The following is a 17,846-nucleotide window of genomic DNA, read 5'->3' as shown; positions in this document are numbered from 1 at the left end:
CAACACTTCAATCGTTAAAAAAATCAAATGCAATAGGGACAAATGAAAATTACCAGTCTTCCAATTAAAGCATCGAGAAGTTTCACACGAAGACCATTCGGTAGTATGCCATTGAGGACATTTTCCAGTACCACAAGCTCGTACCTTCTCGGGAACTGGAAGGCCTGCATCTTCACAAAGAGACGGTCCCATAACGGTTCGCACTGGCATTTTCATATCGCTTGTATCATTTTTGACTGAACGAACAGTGCACTGAGCACCACGCATCTGTCATAATATAAAAATTATTGATTAAATTGTGAAAGTTATTAATTTATTGTGAACTTAATATACGTCGTAGTTCAGATTAACTCACTTGAAATCCACCTCCTCCACATGATTGAGAACATCTTGACCAATCAGTAGTAACCCATTCAAAAATTAAATTATCTAAAATTATGACATAACTACATTATAAAAACTATATACTGAACAAAAATAACGATTGTATTTACCTTTGGTAAAATTGGCGATAGTACCAATAGTCGGTTCACGGTTTTTATCTTCGTTACTAAGTACAAATGGCGTTACAGTTTTATTTTCTTGAGTTGGAGCGACCGTAAACAAAATAGGAGTATCAACATGTCTCATCATGTCTTTACCAGCTTTACCGGTGCTAGAGATATTTTCTGCCAGTAATTCAAATGTGGGAACAATTACTTCTTTATTTTCTATTAAAGTATCATTTTCCAGATCTAATACATTATCGGGAGTAAGTGAGGAATCAAAAGCGTCTGCTGGCAACGTTGAAATATCTCCAAATTGATGGGTCTGCTCATTATCGTTTTCCATATTAATCAATGGAGTAGTTGCGGTGGACTCATTCATTTTTGCATCGCCACGTTCTTTCAAACCGCTTCTCGAAATTAGTTGTGCATCAGTTGCCACATTGAATTGATCCGGAACATCATCGGAATTGAGAATTGGAGTCGTATTCGAACTTGACGTTGAAGGTGAAGATGAAATTCCATGACGATGAGGATGTACTAAGGTGCTATCAGTTCCGTGATGATGACGAGCTCGAGTTGGATGATATGTCTCGTAGCTTATCATAGATACGCTCGGTGTTTCGGTGCTCGAGATTTCGGACTCACGAGAACGTTCATTGTTCTTGTGTTCTATTGCGAAGGATACTTCCTCGGCTTCAAATGGATCATCGTCGATGAAAATTCGCTCCTCGTCAGGACCGAAAGTGTTGTCTGGAATAGCAGTATTACCACGGAAAAAATCGTACTCTGCTTGCGTTGGTTTAGAATTAATAGATGATTCAACCGCATAGTCATATTCTGAACTTGCTCGATGCTGACTCATAGCCGTTGTCATTGGAGCACGTTGATCGGAACTATGCCAGCTTTGCCACTGAGTTGAATCATCAATGCTACGTCCCGATGGGGAATTCGATGATCCTTGAAATGGCCAGTAACTCTATAATAAAAGGTTGCTTTTTATATTTAAAATTTTTATTTTTTAGTAATTAGTTAAATTAGCGTAGTCGATATAGAAACACAAAGGAGTAGTTATGAATCAAATGTCCCACCTTTATAGTAGTTACAATATAACTCAGATGAGGGGATAGTGTAGAGGCGCTTGAAGTAGCTGTAGATTCTACTGGCTGTATTGTTATCCAATGTGGCGGTGTTAATCAGTGAGATCAAAAATATTAATGAAAGATTCCATCACCCATTAGTAAGTAAAAGGAACGAAAGAGTTTCAGATATATAAATTTATTTAATTAAAGTTAGTAATTTAGAATTAAAAGATCGAACGATTTTAAAACATAAAACTATTCAGGTGACAAATCAGGTGTAGATTAATAATGTACCTGATGTATGGGCGTGACTGAGTAGTCGAATTTTCCCGTTGAGCCACTTGGAGAGGGACTGGATGTTTGTTTTTTGTTTTTTTTTCGAGGTTTTTCCGTTGATCTTTCATTTTCCAACTGAGCCTCTTGACTTTCTTCATTGTAAATGCCATAAAAAGGTTCTGCATAATTACACAAAACGAATTATTTTATTGGAAATTAAATTTAAAAAAATAAAATACTATATTGTCAATTAATTAAGTTATAAAATAAGTTTACCTGAGTTAACTGGAGCAGAGCTGAGATGAGCTCCCTGACGCTGATGTACCGCATTACCAGAACGTAAAACTTCTTCGTTGCTCATGAGGTCGCGATTCTTTGATCTTACTACAAGATGCATTGCAGCGTTGGTTTGTCCGGCTAAAATTTCAAAATTTGTAACTTTAGTCAATGTGACCAATTTATAAATATTTATAGACGTTAACTTTACCGTATATCTAATAGACTAAAATTGAATTAATGGTTAAAAATACATTTTCAAATATATATTTAGAAGTGTAAAATAATAAAATGGAAACTTACCCCAACAAGAGTATACGCCACTGTCAGAAAAGTTTATATCAACTATTTTTAAAGCTCCTTTTTTGTTGATTTTGTACTTGCGCGATTTTCGTAATTCTTCATGATCTTTGCGCCAAACAATATGTGCCCTAAAAATTAGAATCGTTACACATGAGTATGAATTACATTTATAGCGTAATAATGATATATTGTACAGATATGTGAACATATGTAACGAACTTGTCAAATTTTTTAACGGGACAACGAATCTTGATAACTGGCGTGCCTTGAAAAATAGTCGCCTGTCCACCGATATCCAAATTAACTTTTCTATCTGGATCCTCTTGAACGAAAGTGACATTCTTGGAGGTAATAATAGGCTTGACCGCAGGATTCGCTTGATCGCAAGGGCGAGAATTGCATTCCTTTTCTGTGCGTGGCCTGGGCGTTGGGCAATCACGCTCTGCACGTGTTTGTTTTCGTCCCTGCGCCATTACTTGCTCGCATATCACTTTGCGCTTTTTCACTCCACCACCGCAAGTTTTTGAGCACTACACAGCGGTCATTTGAACATTAAATTATTAATCAAGTATAATAAAGATGAACAATTTTTGAGTGAATGACTACGTTAGTCGTGAAAAATTATTTTTGATTTTGATGAAAATTTTATACCTTGCCCCATTCGCCTACGCTCCACTGTACTGGACAATCCCATACATTGCAGTATTGTCGATCAACCGGAGGTGGCTGCGGGCACATATGATTCGGTACGACTACCGTATTTCCAGTGCCACGCGTTACCTCATGGATGCAATTAACTTCACGGGTCTGAATGCCAAGACCGCAGGGACTCATGCAAGGTGAAAACTCGCTTGTGTTCCATCTATAATTGTAAAGAAATAATTAGGTACTATTAAATTGTAATATGAAAAAAATCGCAACTGCTTGACGTTCATTAAATAATAGAACTCTATAAGTATTCAATAAAATTTTAAAACATTCATAATGGTTTAATGGCGATTAAAAAGTATTCTTTCATTAACTTTTTAATAATAATCAGTTCGTGTCAATTCACAATATAATATAAGTTTTTTTGCATAAAATTCATTTAATATATAAAGTAAGGAAACGGCATCATTACCTCGGGGGACATGGGTGGTCGTTACAAACTCTTATCCTTGACTCTGGTTTAGTATCAGCGGAGCACAGTAAAGGCATAACTGTTTTACCTGTATCGTCTCTGACACAAGTTATAATCAAATCTTGCACACCTGTAAGCAATAATAGAAAAAAGCGCTAGTGAATGATGAACATTAAACCAGAAATGAGCGATTTATAAAGAAATCAACTTTGAAAGTTCAATCATACACTTACCACCCAAACAAGTGGCACTGCAGTCGGTATAGCCAACCTCTTTCCACGAGTACGTAGTTTTGATACTGCTGCCTGGTGCTACTTTGACGTTACCATCGTAGGAACTAGAAGCAGACGAGCGGCCGGACGATGACGAGGAAGAGGCACCACTGTTACTACTAGACGCTAGAGCTGATGACGCTGATCTAAACTCGGTATCAGTGAGACTTGACTCTGCGTATTTGCTGTCACTGGCTGGGTCGACTCGGTACGTCAAACTATTGTCCTCGGTCGTACACGGTCCCATATTGCATTTTTCTGTCTCGATGGGTTTCGGCCCAGAGCACTGATGATCTGGAAGATCAGCTATTGTGCGGCTAAATTCGAGGAAAATCTTGCAATGCACCTCTCGATGACGAACTCCTTCTCCGCAACGAACACTGCACGGTGACCATTCATCCGCTATGAAACTGTACAGAATCAACAAAATCCATTGATTTATTATAAAAGTTTTTAAATTTGCTTTTAAATTTTTATTTTACATCTGCATTAATTGGACTATTCTTTGAAAGATCCATCGCGAGTATTCCACCTCGAACGCGACGATGCGATTAATAACGGTAGGTAATTTCATTGAAAAGTTTTCTGAATAAACTTGCTTAAGGGATTTTTGTTCATTGTTTCATATCAAGATTCAATTGTAGGTACGCTCTATATATATGTAGCCAGATAAATGGGAATATGAAGTAGGAAGTTCGCAGGAGGGTAGAAAAAGCATAGCATGTCTTAACACATGAAATTCAACTCTAATGCGTGCGAGTAACTGATATAATTTTCATCTTCCTCTTTCTCGTTCCCTTTGGATCAATGAATCTGTGAATATAATTTAGAATAAACGCAATAATGTATTATAGATAGATATGCATATTCAGAAAAATTAATGAAAGTTGAAATTTTTTGAAAAGCGTTAGTAAACGTACACCCCCAGGTTTCTCTTGCCCCACAGGTCCTCGGGTCTGGGCAAATGCGAAACAGTAAGGAGGGGGGTATTAGTAATCTCTTCCTGCGCACGGGCTCTAAGCCTCCTGCAGGTCCTTCTAAGAAGAAGGAGTAATAGAGAAAGAGAAAAAAAATTGATAAATTAAGCTGCTTTGTAATCAATAATTACTTTATAATCTGCTTTTACACCTCATTCTGTTTTTCATACACACGTGCTGGAATTTGTCGAAACTCGACCTCTAGATACTAATCAATAAGTCTTGATCAATAAACTTGATATTTAACTACTGCTGTATGCCAGCGCGTTAATATTAAGTCAATTCTTTCGTTACCTTGAGTATGCGTGAAAGCTTTTTTATTGTACGATTTCTCTTTCAAACTATTGATGATCCAAAATCAGATTACTTACCGCCTATTAATGTTTTATTTATTTAAATAGTTTTAGGTACTACTTTGTTTTCAACTTTTATTTAGATTTTGTTGTAACGCGATTAGACTGCCAACATGCGCAACCCAATATCGCGTGAAATATTATACTTGCAGGGTAGAAAAGTCGAGTCGCGACCGACCGAAAACAAATATGCCGGCGACGTCGGTGAAGTCCATTACATATGAGTAAGTTGGCGCATATCGTATTATCGTCGATATCGTATGGGGCTTATTTCTTCTCGGGTCTAAAACTAGCTGCACGTAGCTATACTCTGTTCTAGTTCCACACATATAATACATATGCACCTAAGCCTTCTAGAGAGTCCAAACGAACATGAAAGGCTGCGTAGGACTTCAGGAATATATGCGCGGGGTTTCAAGTGCAGAACATTTGAATTTTATTTTTCAACTAGCTGTACACGAAGACGCGGCAGTTCTACAGTGCATCGTTTTTTGTCTAAATTACACTTCGTGAGAGTTTGAACAAGAACGTAAAGTAACGTATATAATCATAAAAGAAAAATATATTCACGCGTACTTACGTCGATTGGGAAGGTACAGGCTGATCGATGAGCTTTTCTGGAATCGGTACAGAGGGATACTGTTGCGTCAACGGCTGAGCGTGAGGGTCATCCACTGTGTTAAAATCAAAAATTATCAGTTAAATTACTAAATAAATCAAACAGCAGAAACAGGCTAAACATAAACTTACGACTGGAGCAATCGGAACTAGTTCCTTTACATTCTATTTCAGCACGTGGTTGCTGAGATCTGTCGCATTCGTTGGATAAACGACCCTTGCCATCACGGCATTCGACACTACGAGTTTTTACACCTTTGCCGCAACTCGTTGAGCACTACGAATAAAAACCTCAGTTGTTAAGACTGACAAATATATGTAAAGAAAAAACTGTCATGTTTTTAGTTTTCGATGGGGTTGTGTAATAATTTTATTCTTGTAGGTAAAAACGTGGAAATTTCTATGAATTAAAAAAATTTTAATTGTCGGGAAGTCTTACTCCATTACTTTTAAATAATTCATTCGAAAATCGTTGATAAGTCAAAGTGTTTTTTTTCGACTGCTACACACCAGACTAAAGAAAAAAATCCGTAACGAAGAAGGTGAGGTTGTACGCCATCAAAAGAAAAAGATTCACCTCGTCACAAGCTTTATATAAACTCAGTTTCTCTTTGTATATACTCAAGCGCATTTCAAGAACACGAAGAAAAAATGAAAGGTAATGGCGATGTAACTGACGTAACGAAGTCGAGGAGAACTTGAAGACGTAAAATGGAAACAAAAAAGTTCAAAAAAAAATTGAGGAGAAAAATTTGACGAACTAAAAAAACCAATGGAAAGTATTTGTTCGAAGTGTATAAAAGTATGTGTAAGCAGAACATACGTAGATATCTCACTTTCAAAACTATAGCTTTCACCATAAACACGGAGCTCAATATGGAAAATCTTGAAGGGCATTATTTGATTTTTACCCCTTTTTTGATTGTTACAGATGCTAGGGGAGAAGATTATTATTTTTCTCTTTTTTTAAACTGCTGTAGATGTTGTGTGAAAATAATACAGTTGATCAATAATGATAATATAGTTTTCAAATGACTTATACAAATCTTAAAGTGTTGATTTTTGTGAGTTATCCTTTACTCAAGAAATTACCTATATAGACCTAATAAATGTTTCAAATCGTATGTGATTTATACACAGAATTTAATGTATTTCATACTACGCATTATAAAGATCATTTTGGGTAACGACCAAACATAGGTTGACGATATTCTAACAAATTTTGTAATTATTAGATCTATAGTTCAACAATTTTGAGAAGTTTTCGAAGATAATCGAATTCATCAAAATGTTTTGATACGAATAACATCATTCTCCTAATCTATGCTACTAAAATCTAATTATTATAATTGAAAGCCGATAAGAGCATTTTAGTAAGTATACAAGTACAAAAGTGAAGCTTTGTTAAATTATGTAGATACACCTTCATGAATTATGCAACGGACAGGTGTATAAGCTTCTTCTCTACTCACTTGGAATGAAGAGCAATTCGAATTTTTCTCCCATAGGAGAGAAGTTTTACCAAACTTGCACTATGAATCCAGCGTCTGGCTTTGCTGCCTCTCCCTTCTAACTTCTCCTTTTCAGAAAGATCCCTCAGCGCGTTTCTGTTTATTGTGGAAAAACTTTGCCAGTCAAAGTCACCGAAGCTTGAGCGCCCAGTTTCGATTGTGAGATTTAAATTCAGTGCTATTCTTAAATGACTTGCGTAATTCTTGTAACTAAAACTCTTTTATTTCATAGAACACAGGATTAGCGGATTAAATACGCTTTTTTCGAATATTAAACTCCTTATTGATATGTTTTATTTCAACGGCTTTATTGACTTTTCCTAAATTTATATGTTATTAAGTTAGTGGTTTTTTCAATTTTTCTTCAGTTATTTCTAAACATTACTGACGATTCTCAACGTAATTGAAACACTGTTGACGATTTTCGGTCTATAAAGCCACGCTCTATTCTTTAATAGTAATGCACGAAAATTACTACCTAATATTTTCAGTACATATTTACACGAATGTATAAAATAATTTAAATAACTATTATGCCTAGATATTGTAGAGTGGTCATGTTTTGCTGATTTGTTTACATAAACACGCCTACAGCGCGTATACAAAATGTAGAGTATTCGAGCACTTACCTCACTCCATTCACCGGCTTCCCACATAGGACAGGAAAAAGCATTGCAGATTTCCTGGAATTTTGGCTTGTGGTTTACGTTGCATTTATATTCCGGGATCTAAAAATTAAAATTGAAAGTTATTCCTTCAAGTCAATTTTTCAAAGTATTCAGAAAGCTGTAAATCATCTTACTACGTGACGAATCGCAATCGAGCCACGTAGAATTAATCATCACAATTTAATGTAAAATGCATAAAAAATCTCTACAGTTTATCAAATGAAAAATACGTGGGCGTAGTATAGCGCGAACACATTATACAGTTATCTGAAGAGGTCACTTAATGCACACTTGTACAGTTAACGACTTTAAGGGTCTTTCACTGCAGCGCGCTGAATTCTTGTTCATCACCGGGCAAGCAAAAACTCCTTAATTAAAACGCACGTATGCACGCGAGACTCTCTTGTTAGCTCTGCGAATTTTCAAGTTCGCAAGCTTTGCGCATTTCTCGTTCGGCATTTTTTTTAGCACTAGCTAACGCGAACGAAAGAATCGTACAGACGTAAAAGGTTTTGCGCGAAACCTGACTTATTTATTCAAACCTCTTCACCTGCGAAACGATGTTTTTTTGAAACCATCCCGAACAAACGGTTTGCGTCTTTTTCTTCATAGAAAGACTCACCTTGCTCGTGGCGTTGCCATTTTCTTCGGTACAGAAAACTGGGCGACTTCGAGAACCACCACCGCAGGATACGCTGCACTTGCTCCACTCGCCTGTCAGCCACCTGTGCATAAAAATTCAAAATCTTAGAGAACTGCGTTGAAAAAATACTTTGTAATAGTTTGAGCACAATTAAATTGAAATATTTTATAGTTTATTTGTCTTATTTATCATACTAAACTCTGATTTTTAATAATTAAAATAATTGAAAAATATTAATTACATAATTTAGCCAATTATTCACTAATAAAAGTTTTTTTATGTGTAAATGTTGCAATAAAAAATGAATTGACTTAAGAATTATTTTTTTTAAAGCATTAAAATTTCTCCATGCTCTACGTGCAACAATACATTTATTCAGTGTTCAAAAATGCAACAATTATTGCCACTGGTATAATATCAATTTGCTTGCTTATTGTTTATGCTTGCCTCTGAAATGTATTAGTAATTGTTTCTTTTTTACTATCTAGTCATTTTTATAATAATGATAGAACAATGATTTATATTCATTGATACAAATTTGTTTTCATCAACATTATGATATAAATATATAATATTTAACTCCATGTTCATGCCTCTAGATAAAAAACGAGTATATTTGTAATCAAGCTAGAATATTACGAATGTCTCCTCGGTTAGCAATTTGTGGGTATTGAAGCAAGAGTAATAACCTTCAACATTTTTAATTAACTGAGAGACTATCACATTTTCAACTCCCCACTTGTTACAATAAAATAGTTGAAAGTTTTCAAACGGTAATGCATACACAACACAACAATTTATACTAATTAGTTCATGATATAAAAAAGAAAATGTCAATGTAAAAATTCTTCATGATTTTTTTATACCATATGAAATTTTAATCTATTTCGTTTTATACTGCGAATTTTCATTTTCCGACTAATTAATATTTCAGTGGCACTTGATCTTTCAATTACAAATTTTACAGTAGATGTGGCGAGAAGTTGAAACAGATTAATTTTATGTTTATTTAAAATCAAGTTGCAATTACATAGTTTGAAAAATGTCTAAGTTGATAGTTTTTGTCCTTGATTGTGGGCTATTTTTTCTCATATTATATTTGTAATCGTGTAGGTCTGAATTTAATGAAGATGTTCATTAAAATCAGTCTCTTTGTAGGTCAAGTCTCTTTTAACATCAAATTGTTTTTCGTTCATGACTGAAGAAACGAAATCGAGTAGAAAATTAAATTATTAAATGTAGTTTCCGTAAACATATAACCGAGCTTAGAACCTATTGTGAGCTTTCTTAACAATGACGCAAAGAAACGCGTATGAGTCTGGTGAATCAAAGAGCACACACATAACTTATGTCGAGTCTCTATTGAATTTCGCCGTGTGCAGAGTTTTTCTGCACCGAAAGAAGGCTTATATCACGTTTGCATTCAGTTATCGGAGCCCCAGCTTGTTCGCTTTCAATAAGATATCTAGCTCGATCGCAACAGCACGTAAGTACGTGTATGCGGCTGTAAGAGTACATATATTTTTTTCTCTCTCGCTCTCTACCTCTTTTTTAGCTTCATATAATTCAACAAGAGGTTTAAGCTTACTTTTCTGCGTTTTTTTGGTTCGATAATTTTTGTCTTCCAGACCACGAGCTTTAACCGCTGCCATGCACGAGTCGAGTTTTATTCATTCAAAATAATTTCTACAACGAAGATCTCGTTAAGTTAAAGCAGCAGCGACTCGTTGGAGTCGAGAATTAAATCGCTTTCGCGTCTTTACACGCACGCGTGTATATCGTGAGAAAGAAAAAATTTGCCAGTCGAGTCGAGACGCATCTATCGAGATTCGAGAAGACGAGAACACACGTCACTTGAGATGGTGCACTTGCCGCATGATACTTGCATGCCGCACACATATTATATAACCTACACGGCTTGCAGTGCATCGTCTGGCTACTAGAGGCACTTCCGTTTTTCGACGCCAACGTCACTGTCTTCTTTCTCTTCTTCAGTCTTGCCAGTGTCTTCGGACATATGCAAGGGAGCGTACGCGAGCGGGGAGGGAGGTGGGGGAGAGGCGAGGGCACGTGTTATTTTCAAGTCACACGCTCTTGCTGCACGCATACTTTAAAACGAGAATACTTGCGTTATTGTCCCTTGCGCGCACATGCACAAGGGAGAGCTACAGAAGAGCAGATAATGTCCACGCGTACGTGCAGCAGCTTCAAAAGATGTCACTTGCTTGCTTGGCAACGAAAAAAATAAAAGGAAACTCGTAGCAAAGGGGGCTCTTTTTTACTCTTTCACAGAGAAACGAGACACACTGCAGTACGCGCTCTGCAGTCGAATATAGTCGAATGTATGCGTGGCTTTATAAAAGTACTTTAATATATTCAACTTTACTGGTGAAGTTATAGCAGTTGCGTCTTCGAGAAGTCGCAATCGCATTGCTCGGTTGATTGCGTGACCTATCCTGCTTGTATATTGACACGTTTAGGTCGTTCGATTACATTTCATACGAATTGACATCTATCCCTGCTTAGTATCTCTATATGTTAAATTCGAGATGTCAAAAGTCGCACTGCGAAGTTAGTCGTTTTGAAAATATTACTGCAACTTTCAAATCTTATGATTAGTGTTAAATTAGTGATCTAGTCAAGATTTATATGTGATGGCACTTAAAATTCATCGAGCTTATCGTATCGTATTAATGGTTATTATCATAGCAATTCGCTTCAAGTATAGGTATGCGATACTAATTAGCTGTATAGTTTGGTCGTAGACTTTTCGGCGCTGCAGCATTACTGGCTTTTCCTATAAGCAGACGCGTATCGAGAAGCTTAATAATAATTAAGTCTAATCAGCCAAAACAATCTAGACATTCCCTCGGCCTCCGTAAGCACGATTCAGTCTTATCTGTTGATACGTGCAGACTCGGCAAGCGCGTTCGTTTTCACGTAAACTCTCGAGTCACAAGTAGTTAGGCTCAGCGAGCAGTCTGGCACGCCTCTGCACAGTTAGCGCGCGTGCGACTCGTCACGTTTACGCGTGTACATATGTATATAGAATGTATAGTATAGAGCAAACGATCCACGTCCATGCCTTTGACTGCTCGTCGTTGGCTACTCACTGAATCCAGTTTGAAAAAACGAAGGAGATTTAATTGGCGAGAGTCGAATTAACGAGTGCGCGCTGCGCTAAAGCAATTAAAGACGATTTAACGAGAGCCGCCGCGCCTGGCCAATTGATTTATTAGCGACGCGAAGCTGCGTGTCGTACGACGCAAGATTATTACCTGCGTATATATAGCGCTGGTCATCCGTGCGAGCTCGTCACGCGGACTAATGCGCGTACGCGTAATGCGCGTGACCGACTGGAAGGAGCTAATTTAACTTATTGCGCGATGAGTGCGCGCCGCTTTATATGACGCCGACCTACATGCGAAAACTCTGCTTATAGGTGGCGAACTCAGCCAAAGGATGGCTTTTGTAATTGATATCGAGCGAACACGAAGGGAGAGGGAGGTGGAGAGCGGACGAGAGGACGAGATAGCTGCGTGGTGGGGCCGCTCCGTATACGCAGTGACGCTTCCGAGCAGCAAACGAGAGATGCTACCGCATACGTTTAAATTTTAATTGGCTCATCGATTCCTTCCGCTTCTCTTTACTAGCGTACCGACAACGTAGCCTTTGGCCGCCTCGAGCCATCTGTTATTATAGCTGCCGAGTCTTTATAGACTTACTTTCAATTAGACATATTTTCAGCCACCCCGACCACCTTATCTCGAATCCGAGGGCTTTGTCGAATTTTCTTTTGAAGCTTCCATTGTGCCGACTCTTAAAAACGTTATTAATTCTCCTTCTTTTCCTCTTCTTCTTTCGCTTGCTTCGAGGATTAACATTTTCCATTCGCAACCTTTATCAATCGTTATTTGACTAAGCAGTGAAACGTCAAATGTTTCTTAGAGATAGAATTATACAATTTTTTTCTTCATTAAAAAAAAAAGAAGCTCTCGTTGAGTAGCAGCGTTGGGTAGATATAGTTGAAGCACATGACGAGTAAGCGCGAACAGTGTATAATGTTTCTTGTTTTTAGCTGATTTCTTTTTTCTTTTTTTTACAGTTTTCAAAAAAATACATTTAACCGTGCTATTTCGTTGAGCGCTCAACCACTCTTTTAGCCTATTTAATGGCTCGCTTAGACTCCAACGTTGAAAGCTTGCGCGCAGTACTCAGTTGTACATTCTATCCATCTCCCGGTCTTTCCCTTTCTACCCCTCTATCTCTCTTTCTCTCTTTCTCTTTCTCTGTTCCTCCCTTTTTTATTCGAGTGCTCGTCCAGGCTTACTTTCATGAACTTTTGGCTGCTATGCTCAGTTTCACGAAAGCTTTACACCCTTTTCAATGATTCAGCTGATTGCTTCGATTCTCGTATTTATGAGCGCGATACACAACTCGTTTCACGACTCGTTGAAAATTAAATTATCACAATGAGAACATTTCCGACCGCTTCATTGAGTAGCGTTTGGTACGAAGTCAAAGTCAAATGTTTTGAGACTACTCACTTTGTTGAACACGGAAGAGTATTGCACGGCAACAGAAGCTTGTCGGGCTTTGATTCGGTTTCACACATTGAATTATCGACGATTTTGCTGTCTGGTCCAGTTGATTTGCACATGGGCGTTACAATTTTGAAACCTGTTGATAATTTAATGCACATGGTGAAAAAAAGATTTTTAAGTAAACCAATCACATATGTTGTTTACATACCTCCTCCGCATGATTCAGAACACGCTGATGTCGATTCTAAAGTCCAAGCATATTTACTGTCGCAAGTCGAACCGTCGCCACCGCAAATTCCGCAAGCGTCCTTATTTTTATTGCTTCCAACTTTGAGATCACAGCCAACTCGCTAAATAAACAATAATCATTAACAAAATATTTAAATGAATGGACATTATTGAAATTCATACAACATATTGAGAACGTATTCAAAGTAAAATTACGTTCTTTCATGTTTTTTAATTGATGTAGGTAATTATTATGTTTTCGTATTGGTTTGAATAAAAAGCCTTACCTGGCACTCGCCGTTGATGCAAACATCATGGCTGCCAGGATAGCACTTGGTACCATCTTGAACTTTGTCAGCCAGTTGGGCCACGATCGATTCGGTGGACTCGGTATACTCTTCAGCGCTGCCAAGTTCACCGTTCACCAGAACTCTTTCGTCAGCCTTACTCGCTGACGAAAGAGGAGAAATATTATTCTGACGTTCCCCACGACAGATTAATGCGCAAGGCCTTGAGGGATCGTAATAAGGATACCATTTGAATAATTGCTCGCTGTAGGGCCTGTTGTCATAAGTTGCGCACTGCTCGGCTCTTGGGTCCGTTGGCGTGCTACACGGCTGGAATACAAATAAAGAAAATTAATTTGAATAATTGTCATTGATTCAGTTTTTATAATTATTTCAAACGAAATACTTGAAATTTTCTTTTCGTTTATTCCTAATATTTCAAACCTCTGTTAGTTACAATTTTCATGATTTCATATAATATCGATTATAAGGATTTTTAATTTATCTAGTAATTTTAATTAGACACCTGAAGTAATCAAATAGAGACTTATAAAAATATTTCTGGCTTGAAGATTTCATGCAAAATTTGGGTTAGTCTATTCTCAGTTGCCTTAATTGGAAATTCTCCGAATATTTTCCCAAAACAGGAGCATGAATAGCGCTCATTCAACAACGTAGCCACATTCAAACTTTGGACTGTACATTTTGAAAGCAGTGGCAGCAGTTGCAAATAATTAGTTGTGCCACCTATATGTATGCTTGCGGAGCAAGTCTATTGTTTATAAGTCTTAACTATAAGTTAAAATGTAATTGTCAACTAGAAGCTCGTTGGGCGAATTCAGATGCGATTTTCATCAAAATTGTGAGTTTAGATTCTTTTTTTAAGAACAGAAATCGTAATTTATTCTTAACATTCAATTGAATTGGAGCCGTTGAAGTATAAAGTACAGAAAAAATGAGTCGAAAAAAATAATTATACATGTGTCAGTTATTATGATAACAGAATTAAAAGATATTTTCCAGCTTTCCCAGAACTAAGTATATGAAGAAACGAACTTATAGTCTTTTGTTAATATAAATTATAAAGACACACTGAGCCTAATTTTTTTCGCAACTGTAATTGGTCTAAGAAACGGTTTGAGAGCTAAAATAGCTTGTTCACGCGTCTGCAGCGTGTCACTAATGTAAATACTAGCCAGACCATAGTCTCTGTTCCCGTTTCATCTGGCTCTTCAGAAGCAGCTTTTCTACTTCTCTGATCTTGCTCTCCTTCCAGTCCAGCTCAGCAGGATCTTTTACACAAGACTGGTGAAACGAACTGGATGCAGGCGCACCGTATCATAGTGCCCGAGCGTGACAGCTAGCTCCTAAGCCATGCGATTTTTGCTTTCTCTTTTTTTATCCATCTTACGTAGATGAATTTTTTTAAATTGTTACGTAGCTTTGATGAAAATCATTATTTTCTCGACGCCGAAGCTTATTTGCTTTACCTTTAGATCAAGGTATTTTTCTTCTTTCGTTTATATAGTAATTGACGAGATCTATGGTACATACTCGATGTTAATGCCTTAAAATATCTCGGAGTGTTTGACCCATATTCCACTTTATACAACGTTTTACAATGCCATACTTGTAATGAAACACGTGCGCAAGCGATTTGTTTAAATTTGTTTCATAAAAATAAAGCGTTCGTTTCCTTTTCTTGGGTTTAGTAACTAGCTTTGTCGAGTCAAGTTCTGATGAATGAGAGAAATTTTTCTTTTTCAAAACAATTTTATCTTGGCGTAATGTTGAAACTGCAGCAAACGTGTCTGACAAAAAAAAATCTTTGTTTGAATCTTAAAAAATATAAACTTCAGAGCATTATGAGCTATTGTTTTTTTACCTCTCTTTTCGCTTGTACTTTCCGCGCGATATCTGAAAGTCTTTGTTGTCACTTCACCGAGAAATCGGACGCTTTTTAATCAAGCAAAATACTGGACTTGGAAAAATTCTTTGTTTTATATTGGCGTGAAAATTATTTTTGAGCTTGCAAAAAAATTAAATACTCGAAGTTTCTTTCTACACCTGAATTTAACTATAATTAAAACAAAAAATGTTCATCTTTTACTTATATAAATAAGATATCTCTTCATATATAATAAGAATATGAAAAGTAATTATTTCATTCACTTTCGAAGGGTAGAAAAAGAGAAAGACTATACTGTGTTTGCTGCATTGGATCGTTCTCAAGGCGCATGCCATTAACTATCACAAATGAATAGGTCCACCGAGGAGCTTAGTAGTTGAACAAGTGTTGGGTAGCTTCTGTCAGTGTATGTGCATGTGTGTATAAGAAAACATGTAGCCATTGTTGGAACGTACAATTGTGACCTGTTTTTCTCCGCGTGCTCACGCGTATGGCATCCAATGTTGGCTTAGACCATCATTGAGCTTTCGTTGACTGCTACTGTGATATAACTGCCGGAGCCTCAGCAAATCCCTGCACGCACAGCTTCTGCTACTGTTGTTCGTTCAACCTCGCGTTCACCCTCGTCCCCTTTTTCATTCTAGCTTGAACATATCACCGCGTTTGATATCTGTAAATTTTGCTTCACGTGCATCCCGTTCTTATTTTAGGTGAGCCAACCGAGCGAATTAGTAAATTGCAAAAAAAGGTTCAAATATGTTTATAAAGCGTAGGTAGAGAAAAGACGAAAAATTTAAATAGAAGCAAAGCTAAATTCAAGTTAAGGCACAACGTTAGAATTACCAGCTTAACGCGTTGTCAGGGTGTGTGGCGTGCACGTGCACGATGGTTCGACTGCATAAATGAGATTGCACGCTCCGTGCGAATGGCAAAGGTTGCTTTTCACCTCTCTATAAAATGCCATCAATCACGAGCAGGTCCAATCAGAGAGGTTGATCAAAAATGACGAGTCGTAAAAAAGCTTCGGTGCGTCTATCCCCCTCTAAATGCGATGAATTCGCAGCTGTAGGCAGGTATTCGGTAAAATGCGTCATTCACAGGAATGCACAGTAATCACACGTAACGCGCTCGTTCTCACGAGCTTACGAGGAATGAAAACGAGGCAATACCTGTGCAACAGCAGCTGTAAGAACTTTACGTTTGCCGGCGACACCCCCAGCCCGACCTTCTTTTGTCACTTTATTTTTCAAAGCTCCCTGTGTCAAGGTTCGCTTTTTACGAGAAATTTCTGTGAAAGCCTTTAATTTTCACCTCGACTATTAAACTGTACTTTCAATTTGCCTCGAATTTTTCGTTAATAGTTGACACGTTCCATTTTAAATGTTCAAGTGTTGACACGCTAATTTGTTGTTAAATTACAAATGAGATTTCTAAACAACTAATAAATCTTTGAGAAATACTTAAAAGTACCAAGTTTTTATAAAGTGAACAAGTGCGATAAAAGTAGCCAATACCGTATTTGAAAATTATGAGCTTGATATTCAAATGTATCTTTAGTGTTGTAATATAAAATCATTCACGCGTAATCTAGAGTCACAAGGCAATAATGTTTACATTAATAAAGTATGATCATAAGTGAATCCGATAGGCAGATTTCAAAACGAGGTCAAAATGCCTGTGTATATTATCCCATTTTGCCTGCTTCTCCACTTCAAAATACAATGAGCCGCCGGATAAAATAGATAACCCAATTATACCCAGTTCCGCAATTATCATATGTTGACTGTATTGTACGTTCCTGCACCATTGAGCTTCATTTAGGGGTATTAATTGAAACACGGATTTACAAACATGGTGCTGGAAACATAAATAATGTCGAGAAATACTTCAAGCGGATTTCACGCTATTTTATCAACTTTTTTCAAGTAGAATATATAAACTACAAATTTTGGTTCATCAAAGTCATTTATTTAACAAAAATAAATTTAATCATTTTCCGACTCAACGTTACAGTAAGATTTTGATTAATGTCTGTAAAAATTTCGTAATCATTTGTATTTCTCAAACATTAACGAAAACATATTATTTATGCAACTTACATCTAGAACCTTTCAAGTGCATGAATGATCAAGCTTTGAATTCTGTGATTGTATCATATGAAAATTCTAGTTTAATGTAATTCTCTGCAGCAGCATGCAGTGATGAATAAGAAAAGAGAAAAGCACTCGAGCGCGCAAAAACTGTCGAAAGTTGGCAATTCATGAAAGTACAGGACATATTTTGATTCTGAAATA

The 17,846-nt window shown here is 37.0% G+C and overlaps 1 protein-coding gene across 3 annotated transcripts in view; it reads right to left on the bottom strand.

The window, feature by feature from the left end:
- The window catches only part of LOC106653522 (protein madd-4), a 97,786-nt gene that overhangs the window by 2,399 nt on the left and 77,541 nt on the right, over positions 1 to 17,846 (bottom strand). For all 3 annotated transcript variants that reach the window (XR_001339412.2, XM_014372995.2, XM_023459760.1), the window contains 18 exons: positions 13,644 to 13,973; positions 13,337 to 13,478; positions 13,132 to 13,264; positions 8,564 to 8,666; positions 7,903 to 8,001; positions 5,895 to 6,039; positions 5,725 to 5,818; positions 3,776 to 4,224; positions 3,543 to 3,672; positions 3,074 to 3,284; positions 2,642 to 2,952; positions 2,423 to 2,550; positions 2,120 to 2,260; positions 1,862 to 2,022; positions 1,577 to 1,651; positions 495 to 1,464; positions 356 to 429; positions 54 to 267 (listed from right to left, as the gene is read on the bottom strand). Coding sequence is in view for 2 of the 3 variants with exons in the window: in XM_014372995.2 (XP_014228481.1) it covers positions 54 to 267; positions 356 to 429; positions 495 to 1,464; positions 1,577 to 1,651; positions 1,862 to 2,022; positions 2,120 to 2,260; positions 2,423 to 2,550; positions 2,642 to 2,952; positions 3,074 to 3,284; positions 3,543 to 3,672; positions 3,776 to 4,224; positions 5,725 to 5,818; positions 5,895 to 6,039; positions 7,903 to 8,001; positions 8,564 to 8,666; positions 13,132 to 13,264; positions 13,337 to 13,478; positions 13,644 to 13,973 (3,910 nt within the window). In the remaining variant the exon portion in view is untranslated. The remainder of the gene's footprint in view (positions 1 to 53; positions 268 to 355; positions 430 to 494; positions 1,465 to 1,576; positions 1,652 to 1,861; positions 2,023 to 2,119; positions 2,261 to 2,422; positions 2,551 to 2,641; positions 2,953 to 3,073; positions 3,285 to 3,542; positions 3,673 to 3,775; positions 4,225 to 5,724; positions 5,819 to 5,894; positions 6,040 to 7,902; positions 8,002 to 8,563; positions 8,667 to 13,131; positions 13,265 to 13,336; positions 13,479 to 13,643; positions 13,974 to 17,846) is intronic.

Source organism: Trichogramma pretiosum, unplaced genomic scaffold (genome assembly GCF_000599845.2).
Source record: "Trichogramma pretiosum strain Unisexual culture from Peru unplaced genomic scaffold, Tpre_2.0 scaffold60, whole genome shotgun sequence".
NCBI lineage: Eukaryota > Metazoa > Arthropoda > Insecta > Hymenoptera > Trichogrammatidae > Trichogramma > Trichogramma pretiosum.
Note: the sequence above shows the minus strand (reverse complement) of the source record. Positions and strands in the feature narration are given on the sequence as shown.